Raw genomic sequence first — 19,658 nt, 5'->3', positions numbered from 1 at the left:
TTCAGAGAAAGCCTTTGATGAAATTCAACAGCCTTCACAATATACGTCCTAGAGAATGCAGGGCTGGAGGGAACATACCTCAGCATAATAGGAACTATACACAGGACACCCACAGCCAGCATCACCCTCAATGGAGAAAAGCATGAAGCAATCTCACTGAAGTCAGGAATGAGACAGGAATGTCCAATGTCCCAACTTCTTTTCAATACTGTACGCGAAGCACAAGTTGGAGAAATAAGGCAAGAGAAGGGAATTAAAGGGATACAAGTAGGGAAATAAGTCAAAGTATCCTTATTTGCAGATGATATGATACTCTACATTAGAAGTCCCAAAAATCCTGTCAGAAACATTCTAGAACTGATAAACGGACTTAGCAATGTGGCAAGATACCGAGTCTACTTGCACATACCAGCAGTTTTTCTCCGCAAAAACCACAAGCACACAGAGAGGAGATCATGGACACACCCCCATTCGCAATAGATTCAAGGAAAAGAACATATCTAGAAATAAGCCTAAGCAAGGAAGTGAAGGACCTCTACAGTGTAAATTCCAAACTTCTGAAGAAAGAGATAAAGGCAATGGGTAGGTGTCCTGTGCTCATGGATTGGTAGGCTTAATATTGTGAAAATGACCATTCTACCAAAAGCCATTTACCGATTCAATGCAATCCCAAGCAAAACCCCCACCCCATTCTTTGAAGAAATAGAAAAAAAACTATTCTAAGATTAATACGGACACACACACACACACACACACACACACACACACACACACACACACCAGGATAGCTAAAACAATCCCTAGGGGAAAAAAGAGCAATATTGGAGGGGTTACGAGTCCAGATCTGAGGACACATTACAAATCCATAGTTAATAAAACAATATGGCACTACACAGACATGTAGATCAATGGAAGAAAACTGAAGACCCAAACATGAGCACACACAATTTTAAACACTTAATATTTGACAAAGACATCAAAAACAAACTGGAGAAAGGAAAGCATCTTCAACAAATGGTGCTGGGGAAAACTGATCATTCATATGCAGAAGAATAAAACTAGACCCATAGCTATCACTTTGCACAAAATGGATCAAAAACCTAAGCACAAAGCCTGAAACGCTGAAACTGCTAGAAGAAAACCTTATATGATACAGGAGGAGGAGAGGACTTACTGAACAGGACTCCATTTTCCCAAGAATTAAGGTCAACAGTTGACAAGTGGGACTTCATAAAATTAAAAAAAAAAAAACTGTTTGCACAGCTAAAGAAACAATCAACTGAGGAAGCCCACAGAGTAAAAAAGAATTTTATCTGCTATGCATCTGACAGAGAATTAGTATCCAGAATGAACAAAGAACTGAAAATCCAATAAAAACAAACAAACAAACAAACAAACAAACAAAACCCCTCAATGACTCGTTTTAAAAAATGTCCTCAATGGAGGATTCTTTTTTTTAATATTTCCAAGTAAAATTTTTTTGTATTTTATTTTATTTTAATTTTTTTATTAATTTATTCTTGTTACATCTCAATGGTTATCCCATCCCTTGTATCCTCCCATTCTTCCCTCCCTCCCATTTTCCCCTTATTCCCCTCCCCTATGATTGTTCCTGAGGAGGATTTCCTCCCCCTTTATATGCTCATAGGGTATCAAGTCTCTTCTTGGTAACCTGCTATCCTTCCTCTGAGTGCCACCAGGTCTCCCCCTCCAGGGGACATGGTCAAATATGAGGCACCAGAGTTTGTGTTAAAGTCAGACCCCACTCTCCACTCAACTGTGGAGAATGTTCTGTCCATTGGCTAGATCTGGGTAGGGGCTTAAGGTTTACCGCCTGTATTGTCCTTGGCTGGTGCCTTAGTTTGAGCGGGACCCCTGGGCCCAAATCTGCCTTCCATAATGTTCTACTTGTAGGCTTCTAGGACCCTCTGGATCCTTCTACTTTGCTATTCTCCCATGCTTCTCTCATCTAGAGTCAATGGAGGACTCTTAAAAGAAGAAGAAAAAATGACTAAGAAATTACTCCAAAATGTCCACTGTTTCTAGTAATTAGGGAAATGCAAATTAAAACAGCTGTGAGATTCCATCTTACTCAAGTGAGAATGACAAAGATCAGTTGAACGATAAACCAACAACGGAAGCCGGAAGGGGAGCAGGGCAAAGGGGACCTTCATTCATTGTTGGTGGGGTTGGCAACTGATGCGGAAAACATAGAAACGAGTGTGAAGAATTCTCACTAAATCTGCCATATGGCCCAGCTATAATATTCTTTGGCATCTTCCCAAAGGACTCAAATCCTACTCCACAGATACTTGCTCATCAATGTTCATTGCTGGTTTATTCACAACAGCTAGGAAATGGACAACCTCGATGTCCTTCAACCAATGAATGAGCAATAAAAGAGTGGAACATGTACACTATAGAATACTATTCATCCATAAAGGAAAGCAAAGCGCGAACTTCACAGGTAAGTGGATGGAACTAGAAAAGATCTTATTAAGTGGATGGAGAAGATCCAGACCCAGAAAGACAAATGTCACACATTCTCTCTCATTGGAGACTCCCAGCTCCGAGTCTTCAGGTGTGAGTACATCTCCTGTAGTAACTATAGAAATCAGGAAATTGAAAAGGGACCATTTCCAGGAGAGGGGAGTTTGGGAGCAACATGGAGATGGATAGTAGGGTCCAAGTGATACGATCAGGGAAGTGGGGTTCTTTAGGGATTGGGAGAGAGGTAACTACAGAAGAAAGTGGGTAAAATACAATAAGGACGTCCGGAAAAGGCACAAAGAACCACACTATTAACTATTTACCTAAAAACAAAACAAAACGAAACACTACCCTAAAATACATGTGAGCTAAACAAAGATGACACCAGTGGACCTGCCAAAGTGGATAGGGAAACACCCATGATGGCTCAACCCTACACAAAAAACTACAGGCAACTGAGGAAAGCTGGGAGTGGGAGAGGTGGTGTTCTCCAGGAAGGCGTGCACTAGTTTTCCAGTGTCAAACTGCCATCCCTGAAAACATACTTACGGGTTGCATTATACAGGCCAAATAGATTTTAATATATATGGTTGCATATCCATATATGCATGCAATAGCAATTAGTGAAAAAGAGGCCATGAATTTTAAGGAGAGCTGGTGGCTATGGAGGAAGGAAAGGCAAGAGATAGGTGTAATTACACTATAATCTCAAAAATAAAAAAGAGAAATAATTCATGTCTTCTACATTTTTGGTAGTTTCCTTTAGAAATATTGGTGAATTGAAACTATTATATCACCATTTTTTTCCAAACTTTAATTATGGTATTAACTGAGCATTCCTGTTTTAAAAATCTTATACCCAATATAAAGATTTGTGCATATTTTATGGCCCCTTTGTGGGAGATTAGCATTGTATTCTGTTGTTCTTATTTTAGAAGATTTTAATTAAAGTTACTTGTCTTTTAGTGATCTGCTTGGGGTGCAGTTTAGCTCACCAATGTCACTGAATCACAGGGATGGTGGGCACTTGGAGGCCACATTCAAAGATCCCCTTTTCATGGCCAGACCTGACTGGTCCAGGAGGCAAAGTTGAGCTAAGTAAGTTCGCATGTGAATTTAGAGATCTGCTGGCCAGTTGTGGCTGAGAGGCTAGCCTTGTCACCGTTCATTTCAGAAGGTCTGGCCCAGCCATGTATGTGCACGTGTTCACCAAGGAGAGAGAGCTGGGTACAGGTACAGACAGGAGGATGAAAACTTCTTCCTCAAAGGAAGCAGACCATGCTCTTTTTGGATGAATGAAAGACTTGCTTCAAGTTCTGGGTTGGGTGCAGTTCCTCATATAGGAATGGCTTTTGTCAGAGGCTTCCCTGTATTTTCTCCGTGAATTATGCAAGACCCTTTGACTGAGTATAAGGCAAGCATATGGTTGTGCCTGGGTGTGTTACAGTCTTAGACTCATGGCGTTCCCCACCAATGCCCTTCCTCGTAGGATTTTTTTTTTTTAGAGTGAGGCACTGACATGAGAAAAACACATCCCAAAGAGCTCCTTCACTTGCCAAGTGTTTACATCACCTAAATACCGTCCCCTACCTCACCCCAACATCTGAAAATCCGACAAAGTGAAGAGGTGACCCTACAATGCTATCTTATGGATCTGAGTAATCTAAATATGATTTGCATTTACTAATGAAGATGTGCTTCTGAGGATGAGGGAAGCATATTAGTTGGCATACGCTGAAGCTTGACTTGTTTCCCAAGACTGTATGAGTTAAAGACTTTGTCTCCAGGCTAGTAATAGTAAGAGACTGTAGGGCCTTTAAGAGATGGCGCCCAGAGCAGCTCTAAGGGCACTGGGCGTATCTCTGACTGGGACGGGGGATCCAGTCTCTTGCTTTCCCCCTTTTTTTTTCTGCTTACTATGTTGCAAGTGGGTTCTCTATGCCACACCACACCCTATTCCCCACAATGCACTGTTTTTCCATGGGCACAGGGCAGTGGGGTTATATGGCTGTAGCCTCTATAACTGTGAGACATAATTTTTTTTTGTTAAGGTGGCTTTTTTTTTAAAGCCAACTGACCACGATCTAGAAGTGCTCCTGTAGGAAGAATGTGCCACACTTACAGTTTTTCCTCCAAACTTTCTTCACACTTACAGTTTTCCCTCCAAACTTTCACAAACTCTCTTCACATCTTCCACCTTTTTCTCCCAAATAGCTATTGATTCCTGTAGCCGTGACACCTCGATGTTGTGATCACTAACCATCTATTGAGAATTCAACAACAATATGACATCCGGTCATCAGCAAATGGTTCACAACAGGAATTCAGGTTCTTTAAGAATTTTATGAATTACTCATTCAACTTTTGTGGTAGGGCCACCCTTTAGTCAAAAAAGATAATTTTTTTAATGACTTTTGTTGTTGTTGTTGATGATGATGATAAACTCAATTTGAAAAAAACCAATTCTGAAACAAACCAAAATCTTAAAATTTGATAGCAGAGAGGACTAAAAACAATAGTGGGAATAATACATGTATGTATATGTATATATCATATATGTATGTGTACATGGGCCCTCTAATGAATTTATCTGTGTCCATTAAGGTAAAAGTGAATCAGCCATTCTTTAGGTGGGAACAGATGGCAATTTAGATAGTCACCCAGCAGGGTAAAAGCTATTCAAAGTAGTTTTCTCTAGAGTGTCACTTGGGACCATGGATCCAGCCACAAAAATCAGCAGAATGCTGAAAGGACTGGTCAATCATCAGGATTAGGCCTACTTTTCATTGCCCAAGTTCATATTTTCCAGTTTGGGTTTCATAAACCGTATATGCAAGCAACATGGCTGGGCCTAATATTCATTGTCTCTCACTCTCAGCCGCCCCTGCCTTGCATAGTCAGTCACCCTGCTTGTAGAATCACATTCAGTTCTCTTTCTACCAACATTCCATCGGTCTGACCTGGCTACAGAGGTGTCTAAACTAAAGATTCCATGCGCATGTTAAGTCTACACATCCCTCAAATCTGTACTTTGGGAGTCTCCACAAAAATCTACCATAGTAGACTATATTATTACCTCCCCCGTCACCATTTAATAAGTTGGTAGAGCCAAGCCTCAAGTCCAGGTTGGCATGACACAGAGATTTGGAGATGGCAGGAGGTGCAACGGGATCCGGGGTAAGATTATTATCGCTGCCTAACTTGACCTTAGAATCTTGGAATGCGCATTAGAAACTCACATTTCATCTTCCTAAACTCGATTGGTGGGGGTGCTTCCTGGCACCTTTTGAGGCTCAAACAGGAGATATGAGCTTGTGCATGCAGATGGCACAAGGCTTTGCTTAGCAACTTCCCTTAACCCCCCGTCTGACCTCTGACTCTTTATACTGGGTTGAAATCTAAAAACAGATGAAGGTCCCTTTAAATACCTACATGCGAGAGAAGTATTTTATTTTATGAAGGCTATAACAATTGTATGCCATAATGGACATATTATGATTACAGTTAGCATAGGCACCTCATGGGACATAGGATGGAATTCACTGATGCATTCTGGCAGGAAAAAAAACCTGTGGTTTTCCTGTGACAGTTTTTTTTTGTGTGGCTTTGCATGTGACTTCCGATATACACAGAAGAATATACTACAGATCTGTCCATTCATTCAACTAATTGTGATAAAAGATTAGTAGGCATTAATACATAGTTAGTTCTATGTGCAGTTCTTAAAATCATTTTCAAAGTGTTTTAGTCCAATTATAATCTGTACCTGTCATAACATTTTAAAGAAAGTGTGAGGAAATGTTAACTGGCCATCAGCATGCCCCCAGAACAATAGAAGGATGAATTAAATAAACTTAAAAAAAAAGTGGTATGCTCAGATTGGACCAAAGGGAGAAGATGCTTTTTATTCTTTCTTACCATTGTACTGCTAGTAACTGTTTGCTTCATTTTTAATATTTTATTCTGTAATCTGTTCAATTCTTTCCTCTTGGCATACGTCTCTATTCTCTTCATTCCACAGTGCTGCTTAACCTCTTTTACCTATAGCGACAACCACAAGCCAATTAAAAAACCCATGAGCACTTCGGAGCTAAGAAAGATCTTTCAACTTGTCAACCTAATTAACATTAAATGAGCCACTTTCCATTGAAATAAACTAACAACTTAAAAGAAGGTGAAACAAAGCCAGGGCTCATGTATTTCCTAGTGTTAAAGACAAAACCATGAATCCTGTGGGTCAAACTGCAGCTATGAAATGTGGAAGTGGTACGTTTATAGGAGCGATAGGACACCGACCACTGCTAAGAACGGGTAACAGCATCTTACTACTCTAGTGGCTTCCTGCAATGACATCACAGCAGCGGCTGCCACATGTACCATGCACTAAGGACATAAGGTGAGTGAAGGGAGTAACCAGTTGTCTAGAAACCCCAGTTCATGCTACCTAATGGAAAATAAAACCCAGCTACTGGCAGAATTGCAAAGTCATTGAAAACAGGGCAGCTTAGAATCTTGGACATTTTTTTCCTGTTTTTACCAAAATCAAACATTTTGTCACCTGTCAGACTCTAGTGAAATGAGTGACTCTTGTTAAAAGCAAACAAACCTATCTTTCAGAAAACTGGATGATGACAAACAAGGTAGGTGCGAACGGAAAGGCCTAAGGAGGCATATTGAATTACAGCTCTGTGAGTGCTTATGTCTGTCTGTCTGTCTTTCCATCTAAGGCACCGACCACGTGGTTCAGGGTAGCTCCTTTGAATGAATGTGATCCTAATATCTATGCACCAGGGTGCAGATATACAGGAGTCAAATTTGGTTGAAAATTAGAAAAAAAAACCATAAAAATGTAAAAAGCAGTGTAATAATAATTTAATCTTCCTCCTTCCCTTCCCATATAATGTTGCATCTTTTAAGCGTGAGTTGATTTCCTGCGTCTGGAGGTGGAAGCTGGTGGCTCAGGGCCTAAATGAAGGAAGTCCTTGAGCTTATGTCAACTCCCGCCTTGGAAAAGACACAACGAAAACTCTGCAGCTGTTTCCATCTTGAGCTTGGCTCCTTTCTGTAGAGTAAGAATGGAGACAGCTCTACACTTCCCGGAGCAACCAAGGAGCCTTGATAAATAGAAGAACAGCAAGCAACGGAGTGGTGACGTTGACTGCCATAACCCAGCAGTTGTGCAGCCTCCTCAGGGGCAGCAGCTGAGTCAGTGGCTACTTCTTTGTCTGACCTCTGGAAGTGGCTGGCCTCATGATAGAGTTTGCTTTTTGTGCTCTGGGGTCTGGCAGCCCCTCTTGAAGGTTACTCCTGCCTCAGGCTGCTGCGGCTGGAATGGCAGGCTTTTTGCAGGCGCTTTCCCTGAGTCCTAGGTTCTGTGTACACAGAAGTGGGACTTAGAGAAAGGATGGTGGCATAAAGCCACTTCAGAGACATGGGCCCTGCCATGGATTCGGTCCCGTGAACTGAATGAATAAATACAAATGAATGGCTTCTCCAAGAGGCTCAAACAAACAAACAAACAAAAACAAACAAAAACCTCAACCCATCAAACCAAACCAATAGACCATGAGCTTCTCACACCAGTGCTGGTCAGAAGTTCCCAGAGGAAAGTCATAATGTGCATTTGCCAGGTAGCATGGAGGATGAAGATGACCTTTCCCATGGCCTGCTCCAGATTCAAGGTAATTCTGAACGCAAAAAGAATAAATCCTACCATTTACCTGGGAGGCTAGAAAGTCTTTCTTTTCAAAATACTCTGTTTTATGTTTTTCTATTAACTGGGTTGCCTCTTGTATGCATTGCTTTTGGAGTGCTATTTCTTCTTTCTCAAAGTTTATTCTGGTATAGGTGTCATTTATGTAAATAGTGGCCACGGATTTTTCTTCCAGGGTTTGGTTCAGCGACAGGACCAACTTGGCGTGCTCCTTTGCCAGCTCTGCTTGCTTCATGCTAGGAGAGAGGAAAGGCTCTTGGCATAAAAGAATGGCATTTCATAATGAGAGGAATTTAGAGACTATGGAGTGACACAGCCCTCACAAGGAAGGACAGTACAACACGTACTTGTTTTCTCATTGTCTTTGTGATTTGAGTTTAAACTTGGTACGGATATAAGAAAACAGAGTAAGTGTCCACCCTGCCACATTTTTGGCCATTGCTAAAATGTCAGTTACCTGGTCCCACCTGACCCCACCTAGCCCCACATACCAGGATATTAGATGACATTTTAGCTTCAAGTATGAGTCAAAAGTTGGTTGGAATAAGTGAGTGGGATCTGATCAGATGAGTGTTTTGAGGCAGGTCATTAAACCACGGGCAGATACCATTCTATTGCATTTCTAGAGAAACACAGCCTAGGGAAAGAGGAGGCTGCAAGCGTCCTTGCTGCTCAGGCAGAGCTTGAGACCTGCTTCTCATCTTCTCAGCCAGATGTGAGCACAAAAGGAGTCCTGTATCTCACACATGCACTGTGGGCCTCACCTGCCAGAGGAAGAATTGAAAGCTGGCAGAAACATCAAGCAGGGATATAACAAAGAGAGACTGGAGGAAGGAATAACTGATGTTATCTCTCAGTTTCATTCTTTAAAAGCTCTTGCAATATAATGACCTTTCCTAATGTTTAGTCCCCAGGGTGAGAAGCAGGTTTGGGGAGGGGTACTTGAAGCCTTGGGAAAATAGACATGGGCTACTGGGAGGTGTATTTGGCAGAGGCCAAATGAAGAATAAATATCACAAAAGAGCCCAAGTGAAAGGCTTGGTGAAGGAGTGAGAGAGCACTTTGTGGGTCAAGCATGGGAAACCTGGAAAGGGAATCAGTCCAAGAAAGAAATCAAGTCAAGCTAAAAAAAAAAAACCCAACTATTCATGGAGGTGGTGGTGGTGGTGGTAATGGTGGTAGTGGTGGTGGTGGTGGTCGTGCTGCTGCTGCTGCTGGTGGTGGTGGTGGTGGTGGTCATGATAGTAGTGGTCATGTTAGTAGTGGTCATGGTGGTGCTGGTGGTTTGAGAAGAGAGCACTCACAAACAAGACGCAGGCCTAAGGAGAGCACACCCAAAGGCTTCCATAGTTTCTGGTTTCCCAGCGGCGAGGAAGAGACGGGAGAGTCTTACCACCAGTCATCAGAGCCTGTGAGGCCCGGGTAACGCATCTTCCATTGAAAAGTAGACACAATACGCGATAGCTATGATTCTATCTCAGCAACTCCCCACCTTCTATCTGTACCTTGTCTTTCCCTGAAGACTTATCAACAGCAGAGATTCTCCTGCCATGTTGGACCTGCAGGATGAGTGCCACCTGGAACCTATTAGAAATGTTGATCTTTATCCCCATCCTACTACCCGCCAGACCCACCAAATCCCAGCAGTCTGTGTTTTAACAAGCCCTCTTCCAATTCTGAAGTTCACTCAAGCCCCAAAGCCACAGGAGCAGAAAAGGGTGATGTCCCTTGATGTGTCCAGCTGCATGCTCTATTTCGGGTTGTTGGTTTAGAAATAGTCTAAAGTTATCTCTGTAAATGGTGGCTAGCATCGTCCATGCATAAAACTGCATTGTGAATCCTTAGTAGGGGTTGAATACTCATTATTCCTTAATCATATACCTATGAGCCTCATTCATGACATACGTCGCAGAGCAGGTGTTTTGAGAGCCTAGTTTGGGAAGCAAGCCCGTGAGCTCTTACAAGTTCCTATGCACCAACTTTCCTACTATGGTGGGGTTTCTTTGAACATTTCTCAATATAGAAAATTAGCATTCTGATATTTATGCATCAATCATGCAAAATTGCTTATAGTGCTAAGTTCTTTTTCAAACCTTTTACTGTTTTCTTCTTTGAGGATAAAGGTTTCTTTTATAGACTATGTTGGGTCAAGTGGTCTGAATCCTGTTTTACAGGTACAGCAAATGAAGCCCAGGGGATGAAGTATTGGCTCAAGGCAACAGCTTAGGAATGAAGAAATGGTGCTGGGAGATGTAAAAGTATAGGCAGTTACATCCACGGCCTTGTGCAACTTTCCAAAAGCCTGGAACTCTCTCCAGGAAACCAACCTCGGCCTCCAGTGGATTATAGGCACAATTGAAGATACTTAAGGAAATGAACCAGATAGAGCAGAACTGGCCTGATATGTTCTTACAATATTATTCCAATAAGAGGGCTTTTCTTGGAGCAGGGAAGGGTTGCAAACATAATTCTGTAAGAGCAGAAACTTAAAAACCCTGTAAGTTTCAACCTTGGGAGGGGCCTTGGAAGTAAGCACATGGTTTGCCAGTGAACACCCCCAGTTTCTCAAATACTGAATTAAGAAAATACCTACCCCAGTGCTTTGTTTGTTTTCTTCAGCTCACTTATTCTTGTCTTTAGAAGCTCTACTTCATTATCCATTTGTCCAATCTTATTTCTCATTGTCTTTATCTCATAAAGATTTAGTCTGCGAGCATCTCTGATAGATTCTTAAAAGCAAGTGAAAATGTGGCTGTCATTTTGACGAAGAGCACAACAGTAGATTTTTTTTTCCTATTCATTGAAATATATTTTTTCACTATGTTTCTGTACCAAGCACTTTGCAATGACCACTTTGGACCATCTCAGTCTCACTGGCATCGTGGCTGTTATAATGACCAGACATGATCCCACATCACCTGCATCTCACTGGCCCCACACCCTTCTTACCACCTGCCTAGGACTTCCTGTTGTCTCTCCTACAGGATTTGTTTTAGGCACCACACCTATGCAAGTGTGTTCAGAAAGCTCAGGAGGAGGGGCGAACATTGGACCACTGGTAAAAGGAAGCAGGGCACAAGTACTTACTCCCTCCCTCTCAACAGTGGGTGCTACTGAGAAGAAGTATGTTTATGGTGGCGTGTTCTCATCACTAATTGTACCTAGATGCAGCCAACTTTTGTACTACACTCCATGTTGGCTCTCTCTTCTCTGCTGTACTATTCTCCCCGTTACACCCTTCTCTTTGGATTATTCACCTTAAACATATGATGGTGCAAAAGCCATTACCTCAGACCCGCTTTTCTGGTGAACCTCATATAATACATAATTAATTATCTATCAATAAATGCCAAGCCAGTGCAACCATTGGAGCCTTTAGTCTCCAAAGGCTCTAAGTCATTAAAGTCTTTAGACTCTAAAGTTCAGAAGGTTACTCATCATGTGACAGACAAAGGTTCAACACACTTCAACACAACAGGTTGCCCAGCAACCAGCTGATAGCTCTCCTAAGACAGCCAGGCTATTAGCTGCATAAGCAGTGTGTCTTTCTCTAGGTCACTGGTTAAACTGCATTAACAAGCTTTACAAACTTTGTGTCTCACTACACATCTCTGTGACCGGTGAATGCCGCTTAAGTGCAGGCTTTGCTGACAAACAGTAGGTATGCCTGCAGATTCTGATTTTCCTGACAAATCTTCCCTTGCTGCTTCTGATGCTAGTCCACAGACCACACTGCAAGCAGTGAGGCTTCGAGATATAAAGCCAATTAAACCTTTTCAGTTACACATACAGTGTGCCTCAGACACCTTACGAACTAATGTGGTATGTATTTTTCCTAATAACATGTTTTTCTAGTTTGTATAAATATAACTCAATCTGGAAAATCAGAGAAAACAACCAAAGGAAGTAAAACAGAAACATCTCAAACCACATCTTTGAAGTACATTCTGTTAAGTCTCTTCCCCCGACTCTGTGTTCATGTATCATTGTACTTTCCTTCTTAAAACTACTGTTAACACTGAGCACACTGCTTTATTATATAACCTGTGGTACCAATTACCATACAGTTGCAGGATAGAACTCTCATAGGAAATTCAACAGCAAGAGTTTATTATAAAGAGCTGCTAACTACAACCAAAAATTACAGTAATATAGAACGGCTGCAGTCCTAACAGGCAGACCTGCTAGAAGGGTGTGGTCTATTGGGTGGCAAGATAATGCATGAAACACTGAGCTGATGGAATTTGCTGGAAATCTCTCTAGAGTGCTTGAGGACTTGTCCACACAGAGGGAGCATAACTACTCAAGGAAAGTGGATGGAAGCCCTTCACAGAGTCATGTCCCAAAGGGTTCTGGGAGATGGAGACATGTTGGGCATTGGAAGCTGTTGGGCCTTGTAGGACTGAGGCATGTCAGCATCATGAGCAGTGAAAGGGTCTGCCAAGCCCATCACCAGAGCCTAAACAAGAAACTCTTCTTTCTTTATCATACTTCCCAGGATGATACACTTCCCCGTGTCCTCTACTGTCTTTGCTGAACAGTTTGTCAGTTAGCAAGGCATTGCAGGGGGCAGGGGTGCTGGCTAGTTTCATACCAACTTGACTCAAGCTACAGTTATCTGAAAGGAAGGAACCTCAATTAAGAAAATGCCTCCACAAGAGCCAATTGTAGGTCATTTTCTTATTAGTGATTGATGGAGGAGGCCCAGCCCATTGTGGGCGGAGCTATCCCTGGGCTTGTGGTCCTGGCTTCTATGAAAAAGCAGACTGAGCAAGCCATGATGAGCAAGCCAGTAAGCAGCACCCCTCCATGGCCTCTGCATCAGCTCCTGCCTCCAGGTTCCTGCCTGCTTGAGTTCCTGCCCTGAGTGTTTTTAATGAAAAACTGTTACATGGAACTGTAAGTGAAATGAACCCTTTCCTCTCCGAGTTGCTCTGGTCATGGTGATCCATCACAGAGAGGGGGAGAGCTGTATGTCTCAGCTGCCTGATTGTCCAAGGAGACACCAAAATGCAGATTTAGCACTGAGAGTCAGTGAATGGTCCACCTCGCTTTAAAAACAAAGCACCTGTTTTATGCCAGATGAAACATCCCATTTCTATAATCCCAGCATGAGGGAAGTAGAGCAGACAAGCCTGGGCTACATGAAACCCTGCTTTAGAACAAGCAAAGAAACTCAAAGCCAAAAAATAAAACACAAACAAACAAAATGTTGCTTTCTTATTTGAAGTGCTCTTTCAAGGTTGGGTCCTTGGGAAACAGATTCCAAGGTTTGTGTGCAGAAGACATGGAATACTTTCAGGCATGTCTGAGGCGAAGGTGGCAAGGCTGGAGAGGGAAAGCCAAAATGTGAGTTGGCTTACTCTTACATAAGAGAGGCACAGTGGCTGGTTATTAAACAAACTCTGACACCCAGGGAAGGGCTATCAGGGGAAGAGATTCTTAGGGAGGAACTCAGTCGCAAGCCTTGGCTGACACTTCTTCAGCTGGGAAAATGAAGTTGGGTCCTGGCCTGACACCAAAGATTATTCCAAGAGTGAAATGTAAGAGCTAAAGGTTTAAATCTCAGGGGCTGGAAATATGTTTTAGTGACAGGTAACTCCTCTAGCATGTGTGGGACAGTGGGCTTGATCTCCACAAAAATCCAAATGAAAACATTTGAAAGATACCCTCAGAGGAAAAGATGAGTTAAAGTCAGTTTTTAAAATTCACCCATTTCTTTGCATTTGTGTGCATGTGTGAGCCTGTGTGTGAGTGTATGTAAACCGTGTGAATGCCTGATGCCCATGGAGGCCAGAAGAGGGTGTTGGATCCCCTGAAACTGAAGTTGCAGCTGTGAGCTGCTGTGTGCCCGCTAGGAACTGAACCCAGGTCCTCTGCAAGAGGAGCAAGTGATCTTAATTACCAAGCTATCTCTCCAGGCTCACAGACCCAATCCAAGAATACATCAAAAACATCATAAATCATGCATGGTTAAGTAGGCTTCATCCCAGGGATGGTTCAACACACAAAAATGCATCAGTATAATCCACCATATAAACAAGCTGCAAGAGAAACTCACATCATCATCTCCTTAGATACTGAAAAACCTTTGTAAAAATCCAACATACTTCATTTTAAAAGTCTTGGAGAGATCAGGGAGACAAGGTACATACAAAACACAATAAAGGCTATATACCACAAGCTGATAGCCAACATCAAATTAAATGGAGAGAAGCTTAAAGCAATTCCATTAAAATCAGAAACAAGACAAGGCTACACACTCTCCGTGTATATTTTCAATGTAATACCCAAAGTGCTAGCTAGAGCAATAAGACAACTAAAGGAAATCAAGGGGATGCAAATTGGAAAGGAAGAAGTCAAAGTATCAGTATTTGCAGATGATATGAAAATATGCATAAATGACCCAAAAATTCTATCAGAGAGCCCCTATAGCTGATAAACATCCTCAGCAAAGTGGCTGGACACAAACTTAACTCAAAGAAATCAGTAGCCCTCCATTATACAAACAATAAGCTGGCTAAGAAAGAAATTAGGGAAACAACATTTTCATAATAGCCACAAATAGTATAAAATATCTTGGTGTAACTCTAACCAAGCAAGTGAAAGCCCTGTATGACAAGAACTCCAATTCTCTAAAGAAAGAAATTGAAGAAGATATCAGAAGACAGAAAGCTCTCCCACGCTTGTAGATTGGTAGGATTAACATAATAAAAATGTCCATCTTTATTAGTGCAATTAGCATAAAAATTTCAACACAATTCTTTTCAGACCTTGAAAAAACAATACTCAACTTTGTATGGAAAAACAAAAACCCAGGATGGCTAAAAACAATCCTGTATTATAAAAGAATTTCTTGAGGTATAACCATCCTTGATTTTAAGCTGTACTACAGAGCAATAGTAATAAAACTTAATAGGTTTATCAATGGTTAGAATTGAAGACCCATAAATAAACCCACACACCTACATGGACACTTGATCTTTGACAAAGAAATCAAAACCATACAATAGAAAACAGAAAGCATCTTCAACAAGTGGTACTGGTCTAACTGGATGTCTGCATGTGGAGATTGTAAATAGATCCATGTTTATCAACCTGCACAAAACTTATGTCCAAGTGGATCAAAAACCTCAACATAAAACTGGATACACTAACTTTAACAGAAGAGAAAGTGGGGGAATAACCTTGAGTGCATCGGTACAGGAGACAACTCCCTGAACAGAACATCAACAGTTTAAACACTAGGATCAACAATTAATAAATGGGACCTCATGAAACTGAAAAGCTTCTGTAAGGCAAAGGACACTGTCAGCAGAACAAAACAACAGCCTACAGACTTGGAAAAGATCTTCACCAGCCTTACATCCGACAGAGCGCTGATATCCAAAATATATGAAGAAGTCAAGAAATTAGACAACAAACCTAATAACCAATTAAAAAAATGAGGTGCAGAGCTAAGCAGAGAATTCTTAACAGAAGAATCTCTAATGGCCAAGAAGCACTTAAAGAAACATTCAATGCCTTTAGTCATCAGGGAAATGGAAATCAAACTTACACCCATCAGAATTGCTAAGATCAAAAACTCAAGTGACAGCACATGCTGGCGAGGTTGTGGAGAAACTCCTCCATTGCTGGTGGGAGTTCAAACTTGTACAGCCATTCTGGAAATCAATTTGCCAGTTTCTCAGAAAATTGGGAATAGTTCTACCTCAGAGAAGGGGAGGAGTGATTTGGGGGATGGGAGTGTGTGAGGGTGGAACTGGGAGGAGAGGAAGGAGGGGGCTTCAACGGGATATAAAGTGAATACATTAATTATTTAATGAAAAAAAGAAAAGAAAAGAAAAAAGTTTTATGACATTAGATTTGTGGTATTTCTTTGATACAATACCAAAAGCATACTTGACAAAAGAAAAAATAGATAAGTTAGACCATCAAAATAAAAGCTTTTATCAAAGATCACCATCAGCAGAGGGCAGAGGCAATCTCCTGAGTAAGAGAGGGTACTTGCAATTGTATATCTAGTAAGGAGCCGAGAGTAATAAAACATTGAGAGTAATAAAAACCCCACAACCCAAGAATGACAACAACTACAAAGGGCCCGGGTAGATAGCCCTCTCCAGAAAATCCAGCTAACCAACAAACACAGGAAAAGACACTCAAAGGCACTAATCATTGGAAAAATACAAATTAAAACCACAATGAAATTCTAATTTATGCTGAATATAATAGGTCTCATTAAAACAAACAAAACCAGAAAATAACAAATGTTGGCAAGGATGTGGAGCCCTATGCACTGCTGGTGCCTTCACACAATTGCTGATCTTATAAAAAATCTGCATGTAGAATCATCAAACAACCCAGCACTTCCATTTCTTGATATAGAGCCAAAAGAATTAAAAGGAGAGTTCACTGTGCCTTTAGACACTGTTTGTGAACGGCACCACGTACAACAGCCAAAAGTCAGAAGAAGGATATAAACTGTCCATTAGCAAGTGAATGGATAAGCAAAGTGTGGTGCATATCTACAGTGGAATGCTAGTCAAGGAAGTACAGTCTGACATGCACTCCAGTAAACTTGAACACACTATGCTAAGTGAAACAAGCCAGCCACAACAGGACTACTTATATGACATACCTGGCGTTCACCAACATCATATAAACAAGTAAAATGGTGGCTTAGGACATCCACAGTGCCTAATTTAAGTGTGTAACTATTAATCAGAAATGAGCTGACCCATTTCTTAGTCATTTAACAACAACATTATGCAAATCAAATGTCCATATATTATTTCCACTTACAATAAAATGAGAGATTGCTACAGACCACAGTGTTCAGGTCAGGTAATCTTGCTACTGATGTTTACACATGCACAACTATTAAATCCTTGCCTACGGAGCACCAGGCTCTCTCTTTCCTGTGACAGACACTAAGGCCCTGCAGCGTGTAACTTCGAAAGTACCTTCCAGCTCCCGGTTAATGGCGCTGGGCACCATCTCCAGCAGGAAGTAGAGCCTGCTCAGTTCCATGCTTTCAATTTCCAGAAGCTCTATTGTGTTTTTCCTCATTTCTTCCTGATAAAAAGAAAAATTAAATTACATAAAAAAAAGTTAATTCATCAAAACAGTAATGTTTCCTTTGAAAGAAAGGATCTCTCTGTTTTGGGGCTTGAAACGTCATTTCCTTCAGACATCTCCTGCTGCTGTATTCACAAGGCAGACAGCAGGGAAAGGCGATGATCTACAGTCGTATTTTAACTGTCACTGTTGGTGAATCTTTAGTTGCTGCTGGCTTTCTTACACTCAGACCCCCTTTTCCTTCTGTGTGCCTTTTCCTGCATCCAGTTTCAATCCATCTAAATAGAAAGAGCCTCACAAGTAGAGCACCACTAAGAAGACCACTCGCTAAAAAATAAAAATTCCCTATAAATATCCAGGCAGGAATCAGGCGAACAGTGCTTTTCTTTTCTCTTTGAAATGTTTGTATGCATGTATATATGTATGCCATGTCTATATATGGTACCTGCAGAGATCAAAAGACAGCAATGGATCCCCGGGAACTGGAGCTGCGAACCACACTCTGGGTGCTGGGAACCAAACCTTGGTCCCCTACAAAGTAGCAAGTGCTTTTAGCCCCTGAGCCATCTCTGTGGCCCCCATGTTTTTCTTATATCTATAATATATCTAACAGTCTTGTGAGGGTTGATTCATTTGCTTGTTTTTAGGTATAGATGCACTTAAAACAGGGGGAAACATTCAATTAAATGCCATAGCTAGCTTATGACATAAGACGTTCCCATTGCATTTCACCAACCAAAAATCAGATTGCAAAATTGTATACACAACTTGGTATTGTTCTACAAAAAATAAAATTCAATGCAGGGAATCACCTGCACTCTGAAAGTAAAGCTGTGATAATTTGAAGGTACTGGAATTATAGTAGTTTTTACTTTCTTACTTTTGCTTATTTATTTTGTTAATTGTCCAGGGTAAACATATATTACTTTAATAATAATAAGTATTGTACATCTTTTTAAATGGAGGGATTTATGTCTGCTACTTGAGAGATTTTCCTGGCTCATGGGTTAAGTGGATAGGGACTAGATTTTGTAATTAGCCAAAATGAAAGTCTTGACTCCTACATATGTAGGTGGAAAGAAGAACAACTTGAAAAGTTGCTGGTGATGATAGGTGGCAAAGCTCTTATGGGTCTACCCAAGGGATTCTGAAGTGTGGCTGTGTGCTGTGATTACATACTTACATAGTCACATAAAACGTACAGGAATGAGCTAGCTGCTTATCGATGGACTTGAGTTGCTTACTTTACAGCCCTCTCGACCTTCTTAGACATTTGTTAAAAAACAGATTTGTATTCACCATTTTTAAAATCAAATAAAGACTCTACTATGTCAACGTTTCAAGAAGGCATTTTAACTTGATATCATCCAGAGATGGTAGATAAATGTGTCTGTGGCACTCCAGAAGGAAATATTGGAACATTCCTTTGATCTGGCTTCTGTAGGGGCAGGCCTATATGAGGACAACACAGTTGTCTGCTTCAGTGAGACAGATGTACAGAAACTGTCTAGCAGGCAGTCGTAAAGGGGATTGCTTACAGAAAGCGGAATAACTTGCAAACACACATGTGATTCCCTGCCCCCACTCTGGCCAGTGGTGTTGGTTGTTGCTTGGCTGGTTGTAACCACTGCTTCCATATACTGTCCAAGCCTTTGTCCACATGGCCCCATTCATTAACTGAGCCCTCTCAGCGCTCTTGTGGTTTTTCCTAATTGGACTTCTCTTCATCTTTGGCACCTGCCCCATAAGCCAGTTTTCTGCATGAAAAGCTAAGCAGCAATCTGTACTGACAGTGGTTGGTAAGTTGAAGAAAAAAATTTTTTTAACTCAGGGTAGTTATTTTCCTTGTTCACCTATTTAGGCAACTTAAACAGACTCACTCCTAATTTACAGATAAATGAAGGTATAAGTGAAAGTCAAAAAGGAAAATGAAAATAAAATTTAAAGATAATGCAATACCAGTTTCTTGACAGCTGTAGTAATGTCCTTAAGAAAGGTCTTAACTTCTTCATTGCATGTGAAATAGTCACCCTGCAGAGATTTTTCTGGAAAACAAAAGATTAGAAAATTAGGCTATCTTACGTATGTGCTCAAATCCTATTTGGTTCACCATTTATGAACTAGTTCACATGCTTAAACTTACACTATTTTGAATGTCTATTGAACATTATGAATTTCCTTTTAATACGTTTTCTATTGCATAGTATCCATATATATATATATATATATATATATATATATATATATATATGTTTTGTTGTCCTAAATCTATCATTAAATTCATCTTTGTAGATATATCCTACAATAGGAAAAAGAGATTTCAATAAGATGAAATATCAATAAGCATTTACAAATAAGAAAAAGCTAACATGTCTGC

General features: G+C 40.9%; 1 protein-coding gene across 1 annotated transcript in view; it reads right to left on the bottom strand.

The window, feature by feature from the left end:
• The window catches only part of CCDC175 (coiled-coil domain containing 175), a 57,086-nt gene that overhangs the window by 34,325 nt on the left and 3,103 nt on the right, over positions 1-19,658 (bottom strand). Inside the window, exons 2-7 of the mRNA XM_084792324.1 lie at positions 19,241-19,326; positions 17,167-17,278; positions 10,797-10,932; positions 8,211-8,439; positions 6,409-6,531; positions 4,644-4,753 (exon numbers count right to left, since the gene is read on the bottom strand). Of these exons, the coding sequence (XP_084648450.1) occupies positions 4,644-4,753; positions 6,409-6,531; positions 8,211-8,439; positions 10,797-10,932; positions 17,167-17,278; positions 19,241-19,326 (796 nt within the window). The remainder of the gene's footprint in view (positions 1-4,643; positions 4,754-6,408; positions 6,532-8,210; positions 8,440-10,796; positions 10,933-17,166; positions 17,279-19,240; positions 19,327-19,658) is intronic.

The sequence above is a fragment of the Acomys minous genome, assembly GCF_964271855.1.
Source record: "Acomys minous genome assembly, chromosome: 8".
Lineage (NCBI taxonomy): Eukaryota > Metazoa > Chordata > Mammalia > Rodentia > Muridae > Acomys > Acomys minous.
This window is presented reverse-complemented; position numbering and strand designations above follow the sequence as displayed.